We start from the raw sequence: 18,952 nt of genomic DNA on the forward strand, positions 1-18,952 counted from the left end.
AGATGGACCAGTGAAAGAGGCAGGGACGGAACCAGTACAGGTGAGTGTAGCTGGGGAGGTAGGGGGAGGTAGGTCAGTCCAGAGAGGACAGACAAGTCAAGGCAGCTGGATGAGGTTAGTAGGTAGGAGATGGGGGTGGGGCCTCAGGTGGGAGGAGGGGATAGGTGAGAGGAAGGACAGGTTAGGGAGGCGGGGAGAAGCTGGGCTGGTTTTGGGATGCAGTTGGGGGAGGGGAGATTTTGGGACATGGGACTGGGGACTGACTGAAGACAGTTCTAGTGATCTCCTACTCAACAAGATCTCTGCACACTGTGCAATTTGTGAATAAACATTCATCAGTTTGCATTAGTATGATGACCAGTCCTTGTCTGTCTAAACCTGCCAGAACCTGCTTCTGATATTTATACATGTTGGCAGCATGGTGCATGGTCTGAGAGCCACTTGTGAAGATAGGAAAATGAAAAGCTTTCAGACAGAACACTCCCAATAAAACTGCACATAGCAGTAATTGAATAAAGTGAGTGATATCATCACAAGGAGACCAAACAGGGTGGCCAGTTGGGTGGCAGATGTGGAGAAATGGTTCATTGCTATATTTGAGGAGCATAATGAGATGGTAATATGCTGTGAACAGTACTATTCCTCGTGGATTAGGAAAGATACTTGGAAATCATGGCAGCACAGCTTGGATAACAATCACATTACGGCCAATGGAAATACACATTCTGAGGCATTGTACAGAAAGGAGCAAGAAAGTCCAGTTGAATTTTTACAGAACATGTGACCTTAGACCTTAGGCAGTTTGGGGCACATAATTATCATGAAGATATGAAAACAGTGAGTAAAAGAGCAACATTGATTCAATTGGATAACAGCAGTGATATAACACTCCACAGAAAGAGAAAGAGAGACAGACTCAAGAGGTGAGGGCTCTTTTTCACAGAGTTACAAAGGTTAAGGGTGGCCTTTAAATCTGTGCAACATTATGTATGATAATGAAGGTAGTGACACACTGGTTCCAGTCATAAGCAGAGTGGCAATTAAATCGCACAAGTGAAAGATAATTACAAAAAGACTATGAAGAGGGTTTTGAAAAATGAAATCAGCCACTTGAGAGAGATTGCAAGTGGACTCTTAATGATATGTGAGTGGGTAATAAAGTAATTAGAAAATGATATAGTCACTACAATACTGAACTAGCAAAAAAATGCATATACCCACAATTGAACTTCTCATCGTCATTTTAATGGTACTTATGCAAATCCTGGTACTTCAACAGAACTTTCGCACACAAATTCTGTACCACCGTCTTACAGAATGGAAAGTATAGGCCATGCATTGAATGGCTATTGTGATGAGGTGATAGTGTCCCTAATCCTCAGCCAGGGGACCTAGGCTCAAGGCCTCCCTGTCCCTGAGGTGTGTAATAGCATCTTCAAACAGGCTGATTAGAAAATATCTATGCACATTATTATTTTCTCCCATGCTAATGTACCTATTTCAAACTTCCCAAATATGCTGGCAGTCAACTACAGCCTGAACAGATATCCTGCACCCCAAGCATTTCCCAGGAAAGGCCCTGTGTGCATCAGATTGGAGTACAACATCCTTAAAGCGTAACGCTAAAGGCATTAAATATAACCATGTGGAACAAAGCTCATGTGGAGCACAAATACTAGCATGGACCAGTTGGACTGAGTGGCCTGTTTCAGTTTTGTAATTTCTTTATAATTCCACAGAATACAAGATCTTGTGTTTATTTTGGATACTAACAGAATCGAGGGATAGGTAGTGAAACTGGAGTTGGGGCCGAGCCTCAGCCTTGATCTGAATGAATGGCAGAGAAGACAACGTCCTCGTGATCCAGAGACCCAGGTAATGTTCTGGGTTCAACCCCGACCATGGCAGATGGTTTTCCATGGTTTTCAACATTTATCCCTCAATTAACACTCTCAATACAGGATACTGGGTTGCAGGATGGCTGTCAGGATTATCAGTAATTATATCTCCAAATAACTTCTTCATGATCAACATCTTGATATTCTGTTACATTTTGGTCTAATTTTTTGTCAAGGTGGTGCTATAATGGAAATGGTACTAGATGAGCAATCCAGAGGTCCAGGCTAATACATTCCAATCCTACCGCAGTGCCATTTTTTGAGGATTTCATTTGTGGGATATGGGTGTCATTGGCTGGCCAGCAGTTATTGCCAATCCTTATTCCGAAATCTGGAACTGAAAGCTAGTTTCAACAGCGTTGGCTATTGTTGATTGTAGCAATACCCATGTGGTTCAATAATGTCCTTTGGGAAGGAAATCTGCTGTCTTCACCTGGTCTAGCTTACAAGTGACTCCAGACCCACACGTGGTTGACTCTTAACTGCTTTCCAATTAGGAATGGGCAATATATGCTGGCTGACAGTAGCAAATGCCCACAACCCGTGATTCATGGGCTATCTAGTGTGACAGCAGGCCATTTGGCCCATTGAGTCCTCACTGACCCTCTGCACAGCATCCTGCCTAGACGCACCTAACTTATCCCTGTAATCCTGCATTTCCCATGGCTAACCCAGCTAGCCTGCACATCTCTAAACACTACGGGGTAATTTAGCACGACCAATCCACCCGAAGGTGCACATCTTTGGACTGTGGGAGGAAACCGGAGAACCCAGAGGAAACCCACGCAGACACAGGGAGAATGTGCAAACTCCACACAAACAGTTGCCCGAGGGTGGGATCGAACCCAGATCCTTGGCACTATGCCACAGCAGTGCTGACCACTGAGCCACTGTGCCACCCTAAAAATGAATTTAAAAACAATTTGAGGAATCCAATAGCTGACTCGAAATGTAACCCCCATGATTATACGTCAGATTAACGGAACAGGGAGTGTGTAGGATTGAAAGCTGCATGTTCTCTGGTCGGATTTTTCTTTATCATCAAAATGTGGAACATGACATTCAGGTATAAATACACCCATAGGAACCGTGTTGGCTACGTTTTTGCAAAAAATATTCTTAAGGGCCGTCTTTAGAAATAAAGTAACAAAATCACTATGTTAAGGGTGAGGAACAATAACCAAACACAGAAATTCAACATAGTTTGATTGATAGGTTTTAGGGATCAGGGCATTGAAGCTTGAGTTGTCGACTCTCGCATTCTGAATAGTGACACAGTAAATGAAGGGAAACTGTTACTAATGACTGGAAGATCAGAACCTGAGATTCCAGGATCCAGGTGATTGACGAAAAGAGCCACAGGCAACATCAGGATTTGTTTTATGCAATGAGTTGCTGCAATCTGGAATGCACTGCCTGGGAGGCTAATGGAGGCAGGTTCAATCGCAAATTTCAGCAGAGAATTGGGTAAATTCCTGAGAGGGGAGAAAGAAGTGGGATGTGGGAAAGAAGTTGAAAAGTGCAAAGATCTCCCAAAAACACGCTCAGTGGAGTGAATGTCACATTATTCAATGTTTTTCGAGGAAGTTTGTCTAAAATTAACAATGCTGAAATGGATAAGCGGGATAAGATTGCTAGCTAAATTAGCCGATGTGCTAATTGACATCTTTGAATAAGTTATCAAAATGTCACAAAAAATTAGAATTTAGCCGCCTGGCCCCTAAGCACTGGAATACCCTCATTGAACCTCTGTGTTCCTCCCTCCCCCTTAAAGATGCTGCTTAAAATCTGCCTCTTTGACCAAACCTTTAGTTCTGATATCTCCTCATACAGTATGGCTTTGTGTAACATATTTGTTTGGTAACAGCTCCTGCTATCTAACAATAGAAACACAAGACAACATGCCATGGACTCACATTCTTACTTAGAGTCATGGAGATGTACAGCACAGAAACAGACCCTTTGGTCCAACTCATCCATGCTGACCAGATATCCTAAATTAATCTAGTCCCATCTGCCAGCATTTCGCCCATATCCATCTAAACCCTTCCTATTCATGTACCCATCTGATGCTTTTTAAATGTGGCAGTTTGCTCCATACACTCACCATCCACAGTATGAAAAAGTTGCTCATTAGGTCCCTTTTAAATCGTCCCCCTCTCACCTCAAACCTATGCCCCTTGGTTTTGGACTCCCCTACCCTGGAGGAAAAGACCTTGTCTATTCACCCTATCTATGCCCCTCATGATTTTATAAACCACTATAAGGTCACCCCTTGGCCTCCAATGCTCGAGGGAAAATAGCCCCAGCCTAATGAGCCCTTCCATAGATATCAATACCTCCAACCCTGGCAACATCTTTGTAAATCCTTTCTGAACCTTTTCAGGCTCACAACATCCTTCCTACAGCAGGGAGACCAGAACTGAATGCAGTATTCCAAAAGTGGCCTCACCAATGTCCTGTACAACCGCAACATGACCTCCCAACTCCTGTACTTAATGCACTGACAAATAGAGGCAACCATACAAAATGCCTTCTTCACTACCCTGCCTACCTGTGACTGCACTTCCAAGGAAGAACGAACCTGCACTCCAAGGTCATAAAATGTGAGGCTGGATGAACACAGCAGGCCCAGCAGCATCTCAGGAGCACAATAGCTTTTGTGCTCCTGAGATGCTGCTGGGCTGCTGTGTTCATCCAACCTCACATTTTATTATCTTGGATTCTCCAGCATCTGCAGTTCCCATTATTACTGCACTCCAAGGTCTCTTTGTTTGGCAATATTCCCTTGCTCCTCTTCGGACTACAGCAGCCTTTCCCCTCTACTGTAGAACTTACAAGACTCTCAGAGTTCATGTGACATAGACGCCAATGAAGTTTCTGGACCAAAATGACAGAATCGTCCTGGGACCAGTTGCAGGACTCCTACTCGCATATTCAAACTTGACCAATGCTGATTTCAACCAATAGGTCATGGATGTCCAACAGCAACATGGTTGAATTTTGTGTTGATGGCGTTGCTACTGTCCAATATCAATGCACACAGGGAGAAGCGTGCACGTTTGAGAAAGTGCACACAGAATCACAGAAGTGTTACAGTGCAGAAAGCTGCCATTCAGCCCATTGTGCCTGCACTGGGTCTATCATCTAGCACCAGTCCCCATTTTTCCATCCAAATAATCATCCAATGTCCCCCTTGCTTGCTTCAGTTGAACCTGCCTCCACCACATTTCTAGGCAGTGCATTCCAGACACTAATTACTAGCTGGGTGAAAAATATTTTGCTCACATCACCCTCTCTTCATTTGCACATCACTTTAAATTTCATTCTTGTTCTTTTTATGAGCGGGAACAGTTTCTCCCTATCTACTCTATGAAACCTGATCATGATTTATCAAATCTATACCCTCTCATTTTCTTTATTATGAATGGGAATAGTTTCTCCTTATCTGTCCAAACTGCTCATGATGTTAAAACCTTTATCAAATCTCCTCTTCACCTTCTCACCAAGCGAAACCATCCCAACTTCTTCAACCTATCCTCATCACTGGCATTCCCACTGTACACAATGCTCCACCAGTGGTCTAGAACTAGAATTAGGTTTTGTTGTCAGGTGTACTTAAGTACAGGGATACAGGAGTACTATGAAAAGTGTCCAAAATTGCCTTTCCCAGTGTCACCTTAGGGAGCTAGGTACAAAATCTTAGGTACAATGTAGAAAATAAAAAAAGTAAGTTAAAAGTTCAAAGGAGGGAGGGATATGGACTGAGGGCAGGCAGAATGGATTAGTTTAATTTGGCAGCATGTTCTGCACAATACTGTGGGCCAAACAGCCCATTCCTGTGCTGCATGGTTCTATGTTCTGTTACAGCTCTTCCTAGCGTGAAACAGAAAAATAAAGAAAGAACAATTGTCTTGCACAAGTTCAGCATCATCTTTTGTTCTTGTACTCTGTGCCCCTATTGATAAAGCTGAGGCCACAGTAATCTTAGAGATAGTAGGAACTGCAGATGCTGGAGAATCTGAGATAACAAGGTGTGGAGCTGGATGAACACAGTGGGCCAAGCAGCATCAGAGGAGCAGGAAGGCTGACGTTTCGGGTCTGGACCCTTTTTCTGAAACGTTGGCTTCCCTGCTGCTCTGATGCTGCTTGGCCTGCTGTGTTCATCCAGCTCTACACCTTGCCACAGTAATCTTTATGTTTTTGCTCTTTCCCATTGCTCTGCCACCTTCAATGATCTGTGCACACCTGGGTCCCCCCGCTCCTCCTCCCCCTTTAGAATGTGTCACCATTTCTATCGCCAACGTTTCGCATTTTGGCAGGATGGGCACAGCCCAAAAACACCCTATCCAGTTCCTTCACTTTGCTGTACTTTAAACGCTTGATGTTTTTTGAAACTTCTGAAACGAAAAAGCTTCACGGGTTGCCGAAAATTTTAAGTTGAATGCTGGCGTCGTGCAGAATTCGACTCTGAGAATCAACTCGCTAATTGTGAACAAGAAAAAAGAAATGAGGTCATTCTGCTTGCTTTCTCATTGCCTGAAGGTGTGTGGACAGGCTCTTAAATTCCTAATCAATTAAACAGTGACCTGTGACCTGGCCCAGAGGGAAGTGGCCCCTTGTTAAATACCTCCTCCACCGAAACACACACAGCTATAGTAAATAGGCAGAGGGTTCATCATCAATATTCCCCAGATTAAAACAAGAAAGGGGCCTGCTACGTTTGGTGGCATTGTTCACTCATATGGCTTTGACTGGCCTTACAAGATTCCCCTTTACAAATCTTTATTGAAATTACTCAGCTCTTTAGTCAATCCCCTGTGGAGCCTGAAAGCCTCAATCTAATTGCACAACACTAAGACAGGTTTGATGTCATGGGAAAGCCCTGCAGCTTTGAAAGGCTAAAATCTCTGACCATCTGCTCACCATGCCAATGAACAAACAATGGAACCAAACAGAAAGAGAGGAGAAATGGCACTCAGTACCTGGGATTCTTTTAATTATCAGTTTAGTGAAACCGTCAGCTTGTGGGGGATAGCTGAAAGCCAGCGCTTGAAGGACCTGCTCCCAGAGTGACTTGTTTTTAAAATAAGTAGGAAGTAACCATCAATCACATTCACATTTAATTATCTCGATGCTTATTTACCGAAAGTGTAATCCTGCCCTATGCAATCTATCACAAAAGAAATCCCAAGCTGACTTGGAGACAATAATCTGGTTGTCATTTGTATTAAACAAAGTGGTAAATAAACCGGCAATGGGCACAAAACAGGTCAGTGTAGGCTATGTTTGGGCACATTATCTGATTTGTTAATAGCTGCCATTATTCCAGTAGTTGCTGAAACAGGGCGGAGTGTGGGTTATTCCTTGCAAGGTGGAAGACAGTTCTTCACTTCACTTGAGCGCTCCAAAGTGACAGTACTCAAGATGATTCCAGAGAAATCGCCCAACCCCATCAACCTTGAGGTGAAGCTTGCATGGTGTGGAACCAGGGCCCAGTGTGAACTACAGGCTAGATGCCAGTGTTGTCTGGGTTGGAAGGCCCTTGTTCTGAACTTGTATATCTGCAATGCTGGACATTTTATCTCTCTGATTTCTAACGTTTTGTAAGTGAAAAAGCTGTATCTTTATCCTAAGTGGCAACATTAACTTTTCACTTGATACATTTGAGCACGTGACAATAAAGCTAATTCTAATTCAACAACACTGTTTATGGCTCAAGAACGGACTCAATCCCAGAATCTTAAAATGTAAGGAAAGTACTTTAGCTTCCATGCTCTTGGCAATTAATCGCTACCAAAGGCATATTTTTAAAAAAAATGTAAATGCATTAAATATGTCAAATAATGAAAAGATATTCTGTCTTACGTAGTTCCATGTCTCACACAGAAGTAACTGGAAAATTAGTTCCATGGTACTGGCTTAAAGTAATGCTTGCAGCAAGATTTCCAGCCCTCAATTTTGTTTAGGCCCTTGTACAGGTTAGAACATAGAACATTACAGCACAGTACAAGCCTTCGGCCCTTGATGTTGTGCCGACCCGTTATATCGATCTCAAGCCCATCTAACCTACGCTATTCCATGTACGTCCATATACTTGTCCAATGACGACTTAAATGTACCTAAAGTTGGCGAATCTACTACCGTTGCAGGCAAAGCGTTCCATTCCCTTACTACTCTCTGAGTAAAGAAACTATCTCTGACATCTGTCCTATATCTTTCACCCCTCAATTTAAAGCAGTGTCCCCTCGTGCTCGCCGTCACCATCCTAGGAAAAAGGCTCTCCATATCCACCCTATCTAACCCTCTGATTATTTTATATGTTTCAATTAAGTCACCTCTCAACCTTCTTCTCTCTAATGAAAACATCCTCAAGTCCCTCAGCCTTTCCTCGTAAGACCTTCCCTCCGTACCAGGCAACATCCTAGTAAATCTCCTCTGCACCCTTTCCAAAGCTTCCACATCCTTCTTATAATGCGGTGACCAGAACTGTACACAATACTCCAAGTGCGGCCACACCAGAGTTTTGTACAGCTGCAGCATAACCTCTTGGTTCCGGAACTCGATCCCTCTATTAATAAAAGCTGAAACACTGTATGCCTTCTTAACAGCCCTGTCAATCTGGGTGGCATATTGATTGGTTGGATATTGATTACACAATATGGTATGGGATCTGGTCAGCTTGGATAGCTGGTCTGCCACACAGAATGATGACAATGAAGCAAGTTTGATTCCCACACCAGGAGATAGTAGGAACTGTTAATGCTGGAGTCTGAGATAACAAGGAGTGGAGCTGGAGGAACACAGCAGGCCAGGCAGCATCAGAGCAGCAGGAAAGCTGACGTTTTGGGTCTGGACCCTTCTTCAGAAAAACTTCAGCTTTCTTGCTCCTCTGATGCTGCCTGGCTTGCTGTGTTCATCCAGCTCCCCACTGCGTTATCTTAATGCGCACACAAGCTGGGGTCATCATGAAAGACACTCCTTCCTGACCGCTCCCCTCACCTGAGGCGTGGTGCTCCCCAGGTTAAACCACCACCAGTTGTCTCGCTGTAATGAGATTGTAGGACTATAGTTATTTGATCGTTAGGCACTGTAGGTTACGTTGCTGGAAGTTCAAAGACAGGAATTCAAGACCCATCCTGCCATTTGAGGAATGTAACTTTAGTTTATAACTAAATCGAGAATAAAAATCCAGTCTCAGTCAAGGTGAAACAACTATATTGTTGGGGGGAAAAAGCCCCATCTGGTTCACTAATATACTTCAGAGAAGGGAACTTGCCATCCTTTTGCAATCTGGCTGATCCCTAACCGCAACAAGGTGGTTCATACTGAAAAATCCCATCAAGTTGCTCAGTTGTCTCTCCAGGGTTGGTCAGGGTTGGTTATAAATGCTGACCTTGCTAGCAATAGCCACATTCTGACAGTGATTTTAAAAACTATGCGCTGCATATGGAACAGTACACTGCAAATTAGAAACTGGTTTTGGATTGGTGAACGCTGTTGACAGTCTGGTCAAGTTTTGAATGTTCTGTGCTGCAGAAAATCTCTTGATGAGCAAATGTTATATATGGAAAAGCATACAAAAAGTGGGTGTTTAAATAGGAGTAACTACATAATGTGCAATGAGCATTGATGTTAAATTGATGAAATGAGATAGGAGCAGAGGTAAGGCAGTCAACTCCTCAACCCTGCTCCACATTTAAGAAGTGCGGAGTGGATCTGACTGTGCCAAATTCCTGCCTAGCCATACTAACTTTACATCTCTTTGCTAAATTAGAATTTATTTACTGCTGTCTTCAAAAAAGCATTCAAGGACTTTGCATTCATCACCGTTTGAGGAACGGAGTTCCAAAGATGATGGGAAAATATTTCTCGCCATCTCTGTATTAAATAGGAAAACAAGAATGTGACTCTGTTGTGTCATTTCTTATATTGTACACTGTTTGTGTTTTAGACCCTTTCTATTAATTGTAGCTCTTTAGCTTGACTTTATTTGTAAGAGTACACTGGTTCTGTGCTGCGCTTCTTCCATATAGATCCAAAGTTCACTCTGATATTCTGAAATTGTGTCACAAAGTCCTTAAGAGTATAGATCTATATTCTACAGAATCTCCAAGTTCTGTTAGAACTTCAAAAATGTTGTAATGTACAAGACCCATATGAAATAAACAATATAAAACAAAGAATACGACTCTAAGAAGGGTACAGGAGCAAAGGGAGCTAGTGAAATGTCCATTGAAGGTGTCAGGGCAAGATAAGAAGGCAGCTCATAAAAGCACACAGTGTCCTGGGCTTTTATCAACTGGGCAGAGACTACAAGAGCAAGGGAGTTATCGTAAGCAAGTCTAGAATGTTGACTCAGCCTCAAAAGTGCTGTTTTAGACGATTTTTCACTTCCTTTGATGGTTATGTTATGGGCTAGAAGTAGAAAGTTCCAGAATCAACAGGGTTTTTGGACTGTGATCCTGCGAAGAAAATCTTGAGAGAACAAACTTTAAAATGGGAATCCAGAGGATGAAGCTGAGCGATGACAATGATCATCGTTTAATATTAATGGTTAAATCCTACCATGACAGGCAGTGAAATTTGATTTCAGTAGAAAGCAAGCTAATCGCAACAATTCTCACAGAATCCTTACAGTGCAGAAGAAGACCATTTGGTCCATCATGTCCACACCAACCTTCTAAACAGCATCCCACACAGACCCAATCCCTATACTTCCCATGGTCAGTCCACCTAGCCTACACATCCCTGGACACTATGGGTCATTTAGCATGGCTAATCCACCCTAACCTGCACATTGTTGGACTGTTAGAGGAAACCATAGCAAATCTGCACAGTCACTGGAAGCATGTGCAAACTCCACACAGACAGTTTCCCAAGGCTGGAACTGAACCCAGGTCCCTAGTGCTGTGAGGCAGCAGCGCTAAGCACTGAGGCACCACTCCACCCTTAGCAATTGTTATTAAAAGTCCATTTGGCTCGCTAATGTCCCTCAGGGGAGGAAATTGACCATCCTTACCCGGTCTGACCTACATGTAATCGACGGCAATATGGCTGACTCTGAACTGAAATGGCCACAACTGATGGAAAACTATGGGAAACAAATGCTAGCCCGGTCAGCAACAACCGCATCCTCTGAAAGAATGATGAAAATAAAACTGATTTTGCAGGGCACAATGAAAACATTTGTCGGTCCTTCCACTGTACCTGTGAGGGGTACCTGTGTTCAGCTAACAGGATTGTTCCTGGAAGCATTGCACACCAAGACATAAATATCTCAATTCAAAGCCAGATTTTTAAGGAATTCTTAAAAATAGAAACAACCAACATGGTGACTGAGTGGAATAGTTACGATGCTACTTTGAATAGGATGTTTTTCGTTCAGGTCTAAACCAAAGAGATGCAGAGATGGATGTTTTGATAGGTAGCTGCCTTTGGGGACAGGATTAACTTGTATGTACTCGACTGTGTATTCATTTCTTTTTCATTTTTTCCTTAAAATCATCTTTCTCTCCACATTAGATCTTTGTCTTGTTTTCTCTACAGATTCCACAAATCATATCACTGGCGTGGACTGAGCCTCTTGCTATCTTCTAAATTTATATTCTGATACACTGTGATTCCAGTTAACAGATTGAAAAATCCTCAAAGTTATGTGCATGCTCAAATAATCTAATCCTCCTCCCCGTTGATCTACACAGCCAATCTTACTGTCTACTGATTAACTCTGTTTTATAGGTAGAATGGGTCATTGCACAGATTAGCCCAACAATCCTCTTAAAAATAAGACAGAATTCTGCAGGCTTACAGCAGAACAATAACTTCCCAACTGACCCTTGGGCCAGACTGGTGAGACTGAATGAGTTTGAAATTAATCTTTTTGCTTCTTGAAAGCTCTGCTGGATGTTGGATGCTGGAATAAATTGCTGCACAGCCTCTGAAACACAGGGACCGATTTTCATCTTTGTAGCACACAACAGCAGGGAGAGATCAAGAACTCAGAGGAGTTACCACACAGGACGAGGCTGTTCGGCCCATTTTACCACGGCCAACTCACTGGGAGGAGTTAAAATTACTATTGTCCCACAGGCTCATTAGAACGGAGCTTAACCCGAGGGTCATCGGGCCTCAGGTGAGGGGTATGCTAGAAAGTCAACTCTCGTTGGAAGTTACATTTGCATTGCAAGTCAGCTGTCCAGCCAACTGAGCTAACTGCCCTGTAACAAGTCATCTCTTGCCAATTCTTCCTGTAACTCTGCACATTCTTCCTCTTCTGGTGGTAGCCTAATTCCTTCTTCAAAGCCTCAGTTGAACATGCCTCCTCCACACTCTCAAGGCAGTGCATTCGAGACCCGAGCCACTTGAAGCGTGAAGATACCTTTCCTCATGTCAACATCGCTTCTCTTGTCAACTTCTTGAAATCTGGTGTAATATTTCCGATCTATTTACTCAGCTGAAGCATTCTTGCGGAACTTGTCTGGAGAAGCAGGCTCCAGCTGTCCTTTCTCCACTGTGCCTGGGAATGAGATGTCTCAGGCTCTAGCAAGGGGCAACCATCATCTGTCCTCACTGCAGTGGGTTACTTGCAATCAAAGCAGTCTCCCTCCATATGCCTCAAAGCCACCAGAAAAGGTATGGTGTACAGGGGAGCTAGAGTTTACCACTTTAAAGCCACTAGTAAACTGAGCGCTGTTCAATAAATGTGAAAGTTCACACTTCCAACCAGAAATTCCAATCCCATTTTCCATTCTCCCTTGTCCCAGTCTCCCCCCACCGGTCTCACACTAATTCCCCTCCCCCTGTCCCAAGCTAACAAGTGACACAAAATTGAGCCAAGCACCCCGATCCCACATCCAAATGTGTATCTCCAAACAAACCCTCTTGTCCAAACCAGCTGTTTGTAATAAAGATTGACGCGCCATCAGGCTCTTAAAATCATTTCTTGTGCCTGTCCACCAGTTTTCAGTGAGTTCTACAGAAAAGTCCACTAGCTCCAAGCTTCTCAGTGTTTAGACAATGTTGCAAGTCTTCCTTTTCTCTTTTCAAATTGACAAAGAAATAAAAATGAGAAAAGTTGTAGCTTTAGTTTGGTTAAGTATCAGCAGGTGCTTCAGTAAGGAGCTTGCAGGGGAGCTGGTGCTGGTAGGGTGTGTGGGGAGTGGGTGACTGGGAAATAGGGAATTAAAAAACAAATGACGGCAGGAGATGAGCAGAAGAATGGGTGAGGGTTTCAAAGGATGAGAGTGAGGGTGTTGAGGAGGATCTTAAAATGGAGAAAATATTTTCAAGGCCAGAGAAGTGAAATCATAGAATACCTACTGTGTGGAAGCAGGCCCTTTGGCCCAACAAGCCCACACCAGCCCTTGGAGTAACCTATCCCCCTACAACCCACCTAATCTACACATCCCTGAGCGCTATGGGCAATCCACCTAACCTGCACACCTTTGGACTGTAGGAGGAAACCCGCGCAGACATGGGGAGAATGTGCAAACTCCACACAGACGGTCACCCGAGGCTGGAATTGAACCCAGGTCCCTGGCGCTGTGAGGCAGCAGCGCTAACCACTGAGCCACTGTGCCGCCCCACTGATCCAGCAAATGAAGGTTGCTGATTGATAGGCTGCGATAGATGCACTGGGTGGAAGGATTGGATCATAGGCACAGTGGGACAGAACTGGATAAGTAAGAGATCTGGGAAACAGCAACTGTGGATTGAAAACTGCCAGGGTAAGCTGGGTCAAGGTTATTAAGGCATTCGTAAAGGAATGCAAGATATGAGCTGGGGGGAATTAGGAGCAGGAACAGGCCATTCAGCCCCTTGAGCCTGCTGTGTCATCACTAAGATTGTGGCTGATCTGATTATGGCCCTGATTTCACTCTCCTGCCAACTGTCTTTCACTCCCTTGTCAATCATTTTTGAGAAGAAGGTATTGGAAGACAGTGAGGCAGGAGGGTGGGCTGAAAGATGATGTGGATTAGCAGGTGAATAGCTGGGACCTTGGCCGCAGTGCAGCTCAGTTAATTCAGTGAAGCCAGTGATCCAGAAATTTGACCTGGATGGGGATGATGTTATTGATGAGTAAGACCTGTGAATGTGCGTGCAATGTGCCTAGATGCAAAAACAACATGTGGAATTAGTTTGAAAAATCCTTTCCAGTAATAACGTAGAATGCTGGAGGAACTCAGCAGGTCTGGAAACATCTGTGCAGAGATAAACGTTTTGAGTCCGGCGACCTTTCTTTGTCTCTTCTAAAAGAGAGAAGGACAACTTACCCTCTGACTGATCTTGCGAGGAGCCTGTTTCCATTCCTTCTGTTTGGCTACAAAGTTGGTTCGGCATTTCACTATCTTCATGTTTATCTGGAAAGTAAATTTCTTTATAAAACTGAGAAGAAAAACATTTTTGTTAAAAATTCTAAGCAAGACAATGCCATGTCCTGTGGCACTTCAGTAGCAATTAAATGGCAAAAAGAAAGAAAATAGTGTTCCAACACTGAACCCTTTGAATGGGAAATGCTTGTTTCAAGAAGCTTTGACACAGCCCAGTTCAGACTGATCCTGAGTAGAAAATCTCTTGCACCATGCGAATGAAAGGTATTGGCTGGTATCTTCATTGTCTGAATTTCTTCACTTGACAACCTGGCAACTGTGAGCCACTTTGGGCAGACTAAATAGTGGTTATGTCTTTGGACTACACTATCTCTGAGCCTGGGCATATAAACTGGACATGAGTTCAATTCCCATCATGGAAGCCGGGGTATTACCGCAGCATAGGAAACAAATCTGGAATACAACACTAGTGACCATGAAGTAGTTGGATTGGGTCACTGACATTTGGAAGTTTGCAGCCTTACCCAGTCGGGTCTATAAGTGACTCCAGGCCTATGCCAATGCAGTTGTCTCTGAATTAAGGCAAGCAATTCAGTTATTGTCGAGGACAGGGCTTACCAACAGCTTCATGTGGGAACTGGGCTGAGCAGTCAAGTCTGCCCTTATCAGCAATGCCCACATCCCGCAGGAGACATGGAGAACAATCACCAAAAAGGTATTCATCCTATTTTGTATTTGTTACCACCTTTGGTTTTGCTAAATGCGTGCATTCTTACCTTCGATTTGGCTATCCATGTACACGTCACTCGGTTTAGAGTCATCATCTTGGCTTCCGAGGGGCAATGCTGAAGCAAAACACAAACACCGAACAATGGTCAGGTCCAGAAACACTTGTTTGGAAACTCCTTCTCAAAAAATCTGAACAATTTCATCAGTTCAATTTCTCGGAGTCCACTTAAGTATCATTTAGGTTTGGGTGATGCTTTTTTATTTGTTCTTTCATGGGATGGAGGCATTGCAGGAAGGCCCAGTATTTATTGCATTTCCCTAAAAGACCTTGAGAAGATGAGGGACAGCAACCTTTTGGACCTCTAAAACCCATGTGCTATAGGTACACCTGTAATACTGGGACGGGGTGGGTTCCTGGATTTTAATTTAGCAGCAGTCAAGAAACAGTGATATATTTCCAAGTCAGGATGGTGAGTGGCGCAGAGGGGAAACTTGCAGGGGGTGGTGTTCCCATATATCTGCAGCCCTTTGCCTTCTGAATGGTAGTGATCATAGTTTTGGAAGGTGCTGTTGGAGGAGCCTTGGTGGGTTGTGAGAGTGTAGACCATACTCACTGCTGTAATTGCATGTTTTTGCTGGAGTGAGTGGATGCTGAACGAGGTACCAATCAAACAAACATCTGTGTCCTGGAGGGTGTCAAGCTTCCTGAATGTTGTTGGAGCTGCCCCCATCCAGACAAGTGGGGAGTGTCCCATCACACTCCTGATTTGTGATTTGTAGATGGTGGGACAGGCTTTGAGGAGTCAGGAGGTAAGTTACTCACTGCTGAATTCCCAATATGTGACCTGATCATGCAGCCACTGCAGATATATGGCTAGTCCGTTTCCATTTCTGGTTCATAATAGCTGCCAGGTTGTTTGAACAATCGGCCAATTTGTACCAATGATCTGACGTGCATATTACAACGTAGCCTTGAAAGTTATCAAATGTGCTTAAACCTTACAGTATGCTGTTGTTATTTGAGGGGCTTGGAAAGCTGGAGCAGAATCTGAGGCTGGAAATCTAACTATGGATGTGGGAGATGTACCTGACCCCTCAGTATTGATCCAACTGCACACCTTGTTATCTCAGACTTCAGCATCGGCAGTCCCGACTATCTCTCAGTATGTGTTGGCTTCACTGATGGTTAAAAAGGTGTTTGGCACACTTGCCTTTACTACTCAGTGCTTTGAGTCTAGGAGTTGGTATATTACGTTGAGGTTGTACAGGACATTGATGAGGCCGCTTCTGGAATACTGTGTCCAGTTCTGGTTGCCCAGCTACAAGGAGGATATTATTAAGCTGGAGATGGTTCAGAAGAAATTCACCGGGATGTTGCCAGGTGTGGAAGGTTTGACTTATAAAGAAAGGCTGGAAACGCTAAGTATTCTTTCATTGGAGTGAAGGGGGTTGAGAGGTGACCTGATAGAAGTTTATAAAATAATGAGAGGTACAGATAGACTTTATGGTAGGTGTCTTTTCCTTAGGATGGGGAATTTCGAGACAAGGGGGCACATTTTTAAGGTGAGAGGAGAGAGATTTTAAAAATACATGATCCAAATTTTTTTGCACAGAGGCTGGTTTGTGTGTGGAATGAACTTCCTGATGAAGTGGTGAATACAGGTACAATTACAATATTTTAAAGTCATTTGGATGGATATATAAATGGGAAAGGTTTGGAAGGATATGGGCCAGGAGCAGACAGGTGGGATTAGTTTAGTTTGGGATTGAGTTTGGCATGGACTGTTCCCGTGCTGTATGACTCAAATATTGTGACTAAGGGGTCAACAAAGACTGAATCAAACAGAATGAATTTGTAGCATTGGGAGGTAATGCCTGCTTCACAGATTTTGTGCAGGAATTGCACTCAATTGATGCATAAAACATCAAAAACAATATGCACAATAAAAAGAGCACTGAGAAATATGGTCAGAAATTGCTGGAGAACCTCAGCAGGTCTGGCAGCATCTGTGCAGAGAAAGCGGAGCTAATGTTTCGGGTCCAGGGGCCCACCTTCAGAAGATCAAAAATGGTCACTGGCCTCAAAACGTTAGCTCTGCTTTTTTCTCCACAGATGCTGCCAGACCTGATGAGGTTCCCACTTCATTCCGGCTGATTCCTTGATTCTGCTCCTTTGACTGTGCCCAATGCAATCTCCACCATCAGCCCGATGAGAACCGTTACCTTCTACATCAGGATCCAGCTGAGAAGGGGCACACAAGCCCTCAGTTTAATATTTGTCACTGAATGTAGCACCCCCTCACAGTGTGACACTTTCTTCAATACCAACAGCAGTGTCTGCCTACATCTCAAGTGTCCAGGGTGGAGAGGCCTGGGGGTTCTCACCGAGGTACCACATCGACTTTGAAGAAACCATTAAAAATCCCTCTCAACTCTCCTCATTCAGTTTGCGCATCATCGAAGCCCGGGTTTCCAATATGAAAAGGCAATATTCTAAATACTACATCTACTTCAACTGAGCCTTCTCCAAGAATCATTTTATCATTGCAATGTTCAAAAAGCCCTTACAAGGTGAATCAGCACTTTTTTCATCTTCTTTCTTTATCGGTGAGCTTTCTGCTTGACCTTCAGGGCCTTCTTCTGAGGAGACTATAAAATGGAAAGAAAATAAAGTATTTTTTGTTTTCACTCTTTCAGTCTGAAAAATAACATCCATAATGATAATGGACACCAAACTGGTTCAAAGCTATTTTTGTGATAACGAGGCCTAGAGCTGAATGATCAAAGCAGGCCAAGCAGCATCAGAGGAGCAGGAAAGCTGACGTTTCGGGCCTAGACCCCTCCTCAGAAAGTCTGGAGAAGGGTCTAGGCCCGAAACGTCAGCTTTCCTGCTCCTCTGATGCTGCTTGGCCTGCTGTGTTCATCCAGCTCTACACGTTATTATCTCAGATTCTCCAGCATCTGCTTCCTATTTTCTCTCAAGCTATTTTTGTATTCATTTATAGGCACGTGACTGGACCAGCATTTATTACCCATCCCTAACTACCCAGAGGGAAGGCAAGAACAAACCCATTATGGGTCTCGAATCACACGTAGGCCAGACCAGGCAAGGATGGCAGTTTCCCTTCTGAAAGGGTAAACCAGATGGGATTCTCTCCAACAATGATCAATAGTTTTACATTTATCTTATTTACATTTTTTAAAATTCAATTCAAATTCCACCATCTGCCACGGTGGGATTTGAACCGGGACACCTCAGATCATTCCTTGGGTCTCTGTATGAACAGTGTGGCAATAATACCACAAGGCCATCACCTCTTCTTGTTACCTACTAAATGGAAATAAACATTTTCATGAAAGTAAGTGTTAAAAGTTTTACTTCAGAACATTTTGGTCATGTTGCTGAGGAATGATTTTGCCATGTTTACTTGCTTAGAAATACGGTGAAATACTGTTAACAACAGGAATTCTCCATTCATTTCAGTTGAACAAACCAGGACCTTTGTACCTAAGAGGTCAGCTTAGCTCTCAGCCTATCAGATTAAGTCAAACGTGGAACCCTGCAATCACTTGGAAAAGTTGAACAGGAATTACACAGAGTCACTCAGTAAGAAGTTTCATAAACACATTGAGAGGGTGAGATGATGTTGGGCAGAAGCAGACTCATTCACAGCATAAATGCTTGCATGGACCAGTTGGGCAGAATGGCCTGTTTCTACGCTGTATAGTTAATATAGTTCTCTGGAAATCAATAATGGCAGAGTCATCTTTCTGAAGCAGCTTTTTCAAAAATTTGGACTGTGTTAGTGTATGAAGAGACAAATCATTTTTGATTTTGTTGTGATGTTTCAGGAGCATGTTCAAAAGCTGCGGTGGATGAATAGAGGAGGAAGTCAGTGATGATGGGAACTGCAGATGCTGGAGAATCCAAGATAACAAAGTGTGGAGCTGGATGAACACAGCAGGCCAAGCAGCATCTCGGGAGCACAAAAG

General features: G+C 43.5%; 1 protein-coding gene across 1 annotated transcript in view; it reads right to left on the reverse strand.

Moving 5' to 3' along the window:
• Positions 1-18,952, reverse strand: part of LOC125454646 (ADP-ribose glycohydrolase MACROD1-like) — an 880,504-nt gene that overhangs the window by 18,243 nt on the left and 843,309 nt on the right. The window contains exons 12-14 of the mRNA XM_048535629.2: positions 17,528-17,608; positions 15,007-15,075; positions 14,174-14,260 (exon numbers count right to left, since the gene is read on the reverse strand). Coding sequence (XP_048391586.1) covers positions 14,174-14,260; positions 15,007-15,075; positions 17,528-17,608 — 237 coding nt within the window. The remainder of the gene's footprint in view (positions 1-14,173; positions 14,261-15,006; positions 15,076-17,527; positions 17,609-18,952) is intronic.

The sequence above is a fragment of the Stegostoma tigrinum genome, chromosome 9 (assembly GCF_030684315.1).
Source record: "Stegostoma tigrinum isolate sSteTig4 chromosome 9, sSteTig4.hap1, whole genome shotgun sequence".
NCBI classification, from domain to species: Eukaryota; Metazoa; Chordata; class Chondrichthyes; order Orectolobiformes; family Stegostomatidae; genus Stegostoma; species Stegostoma tigrinum.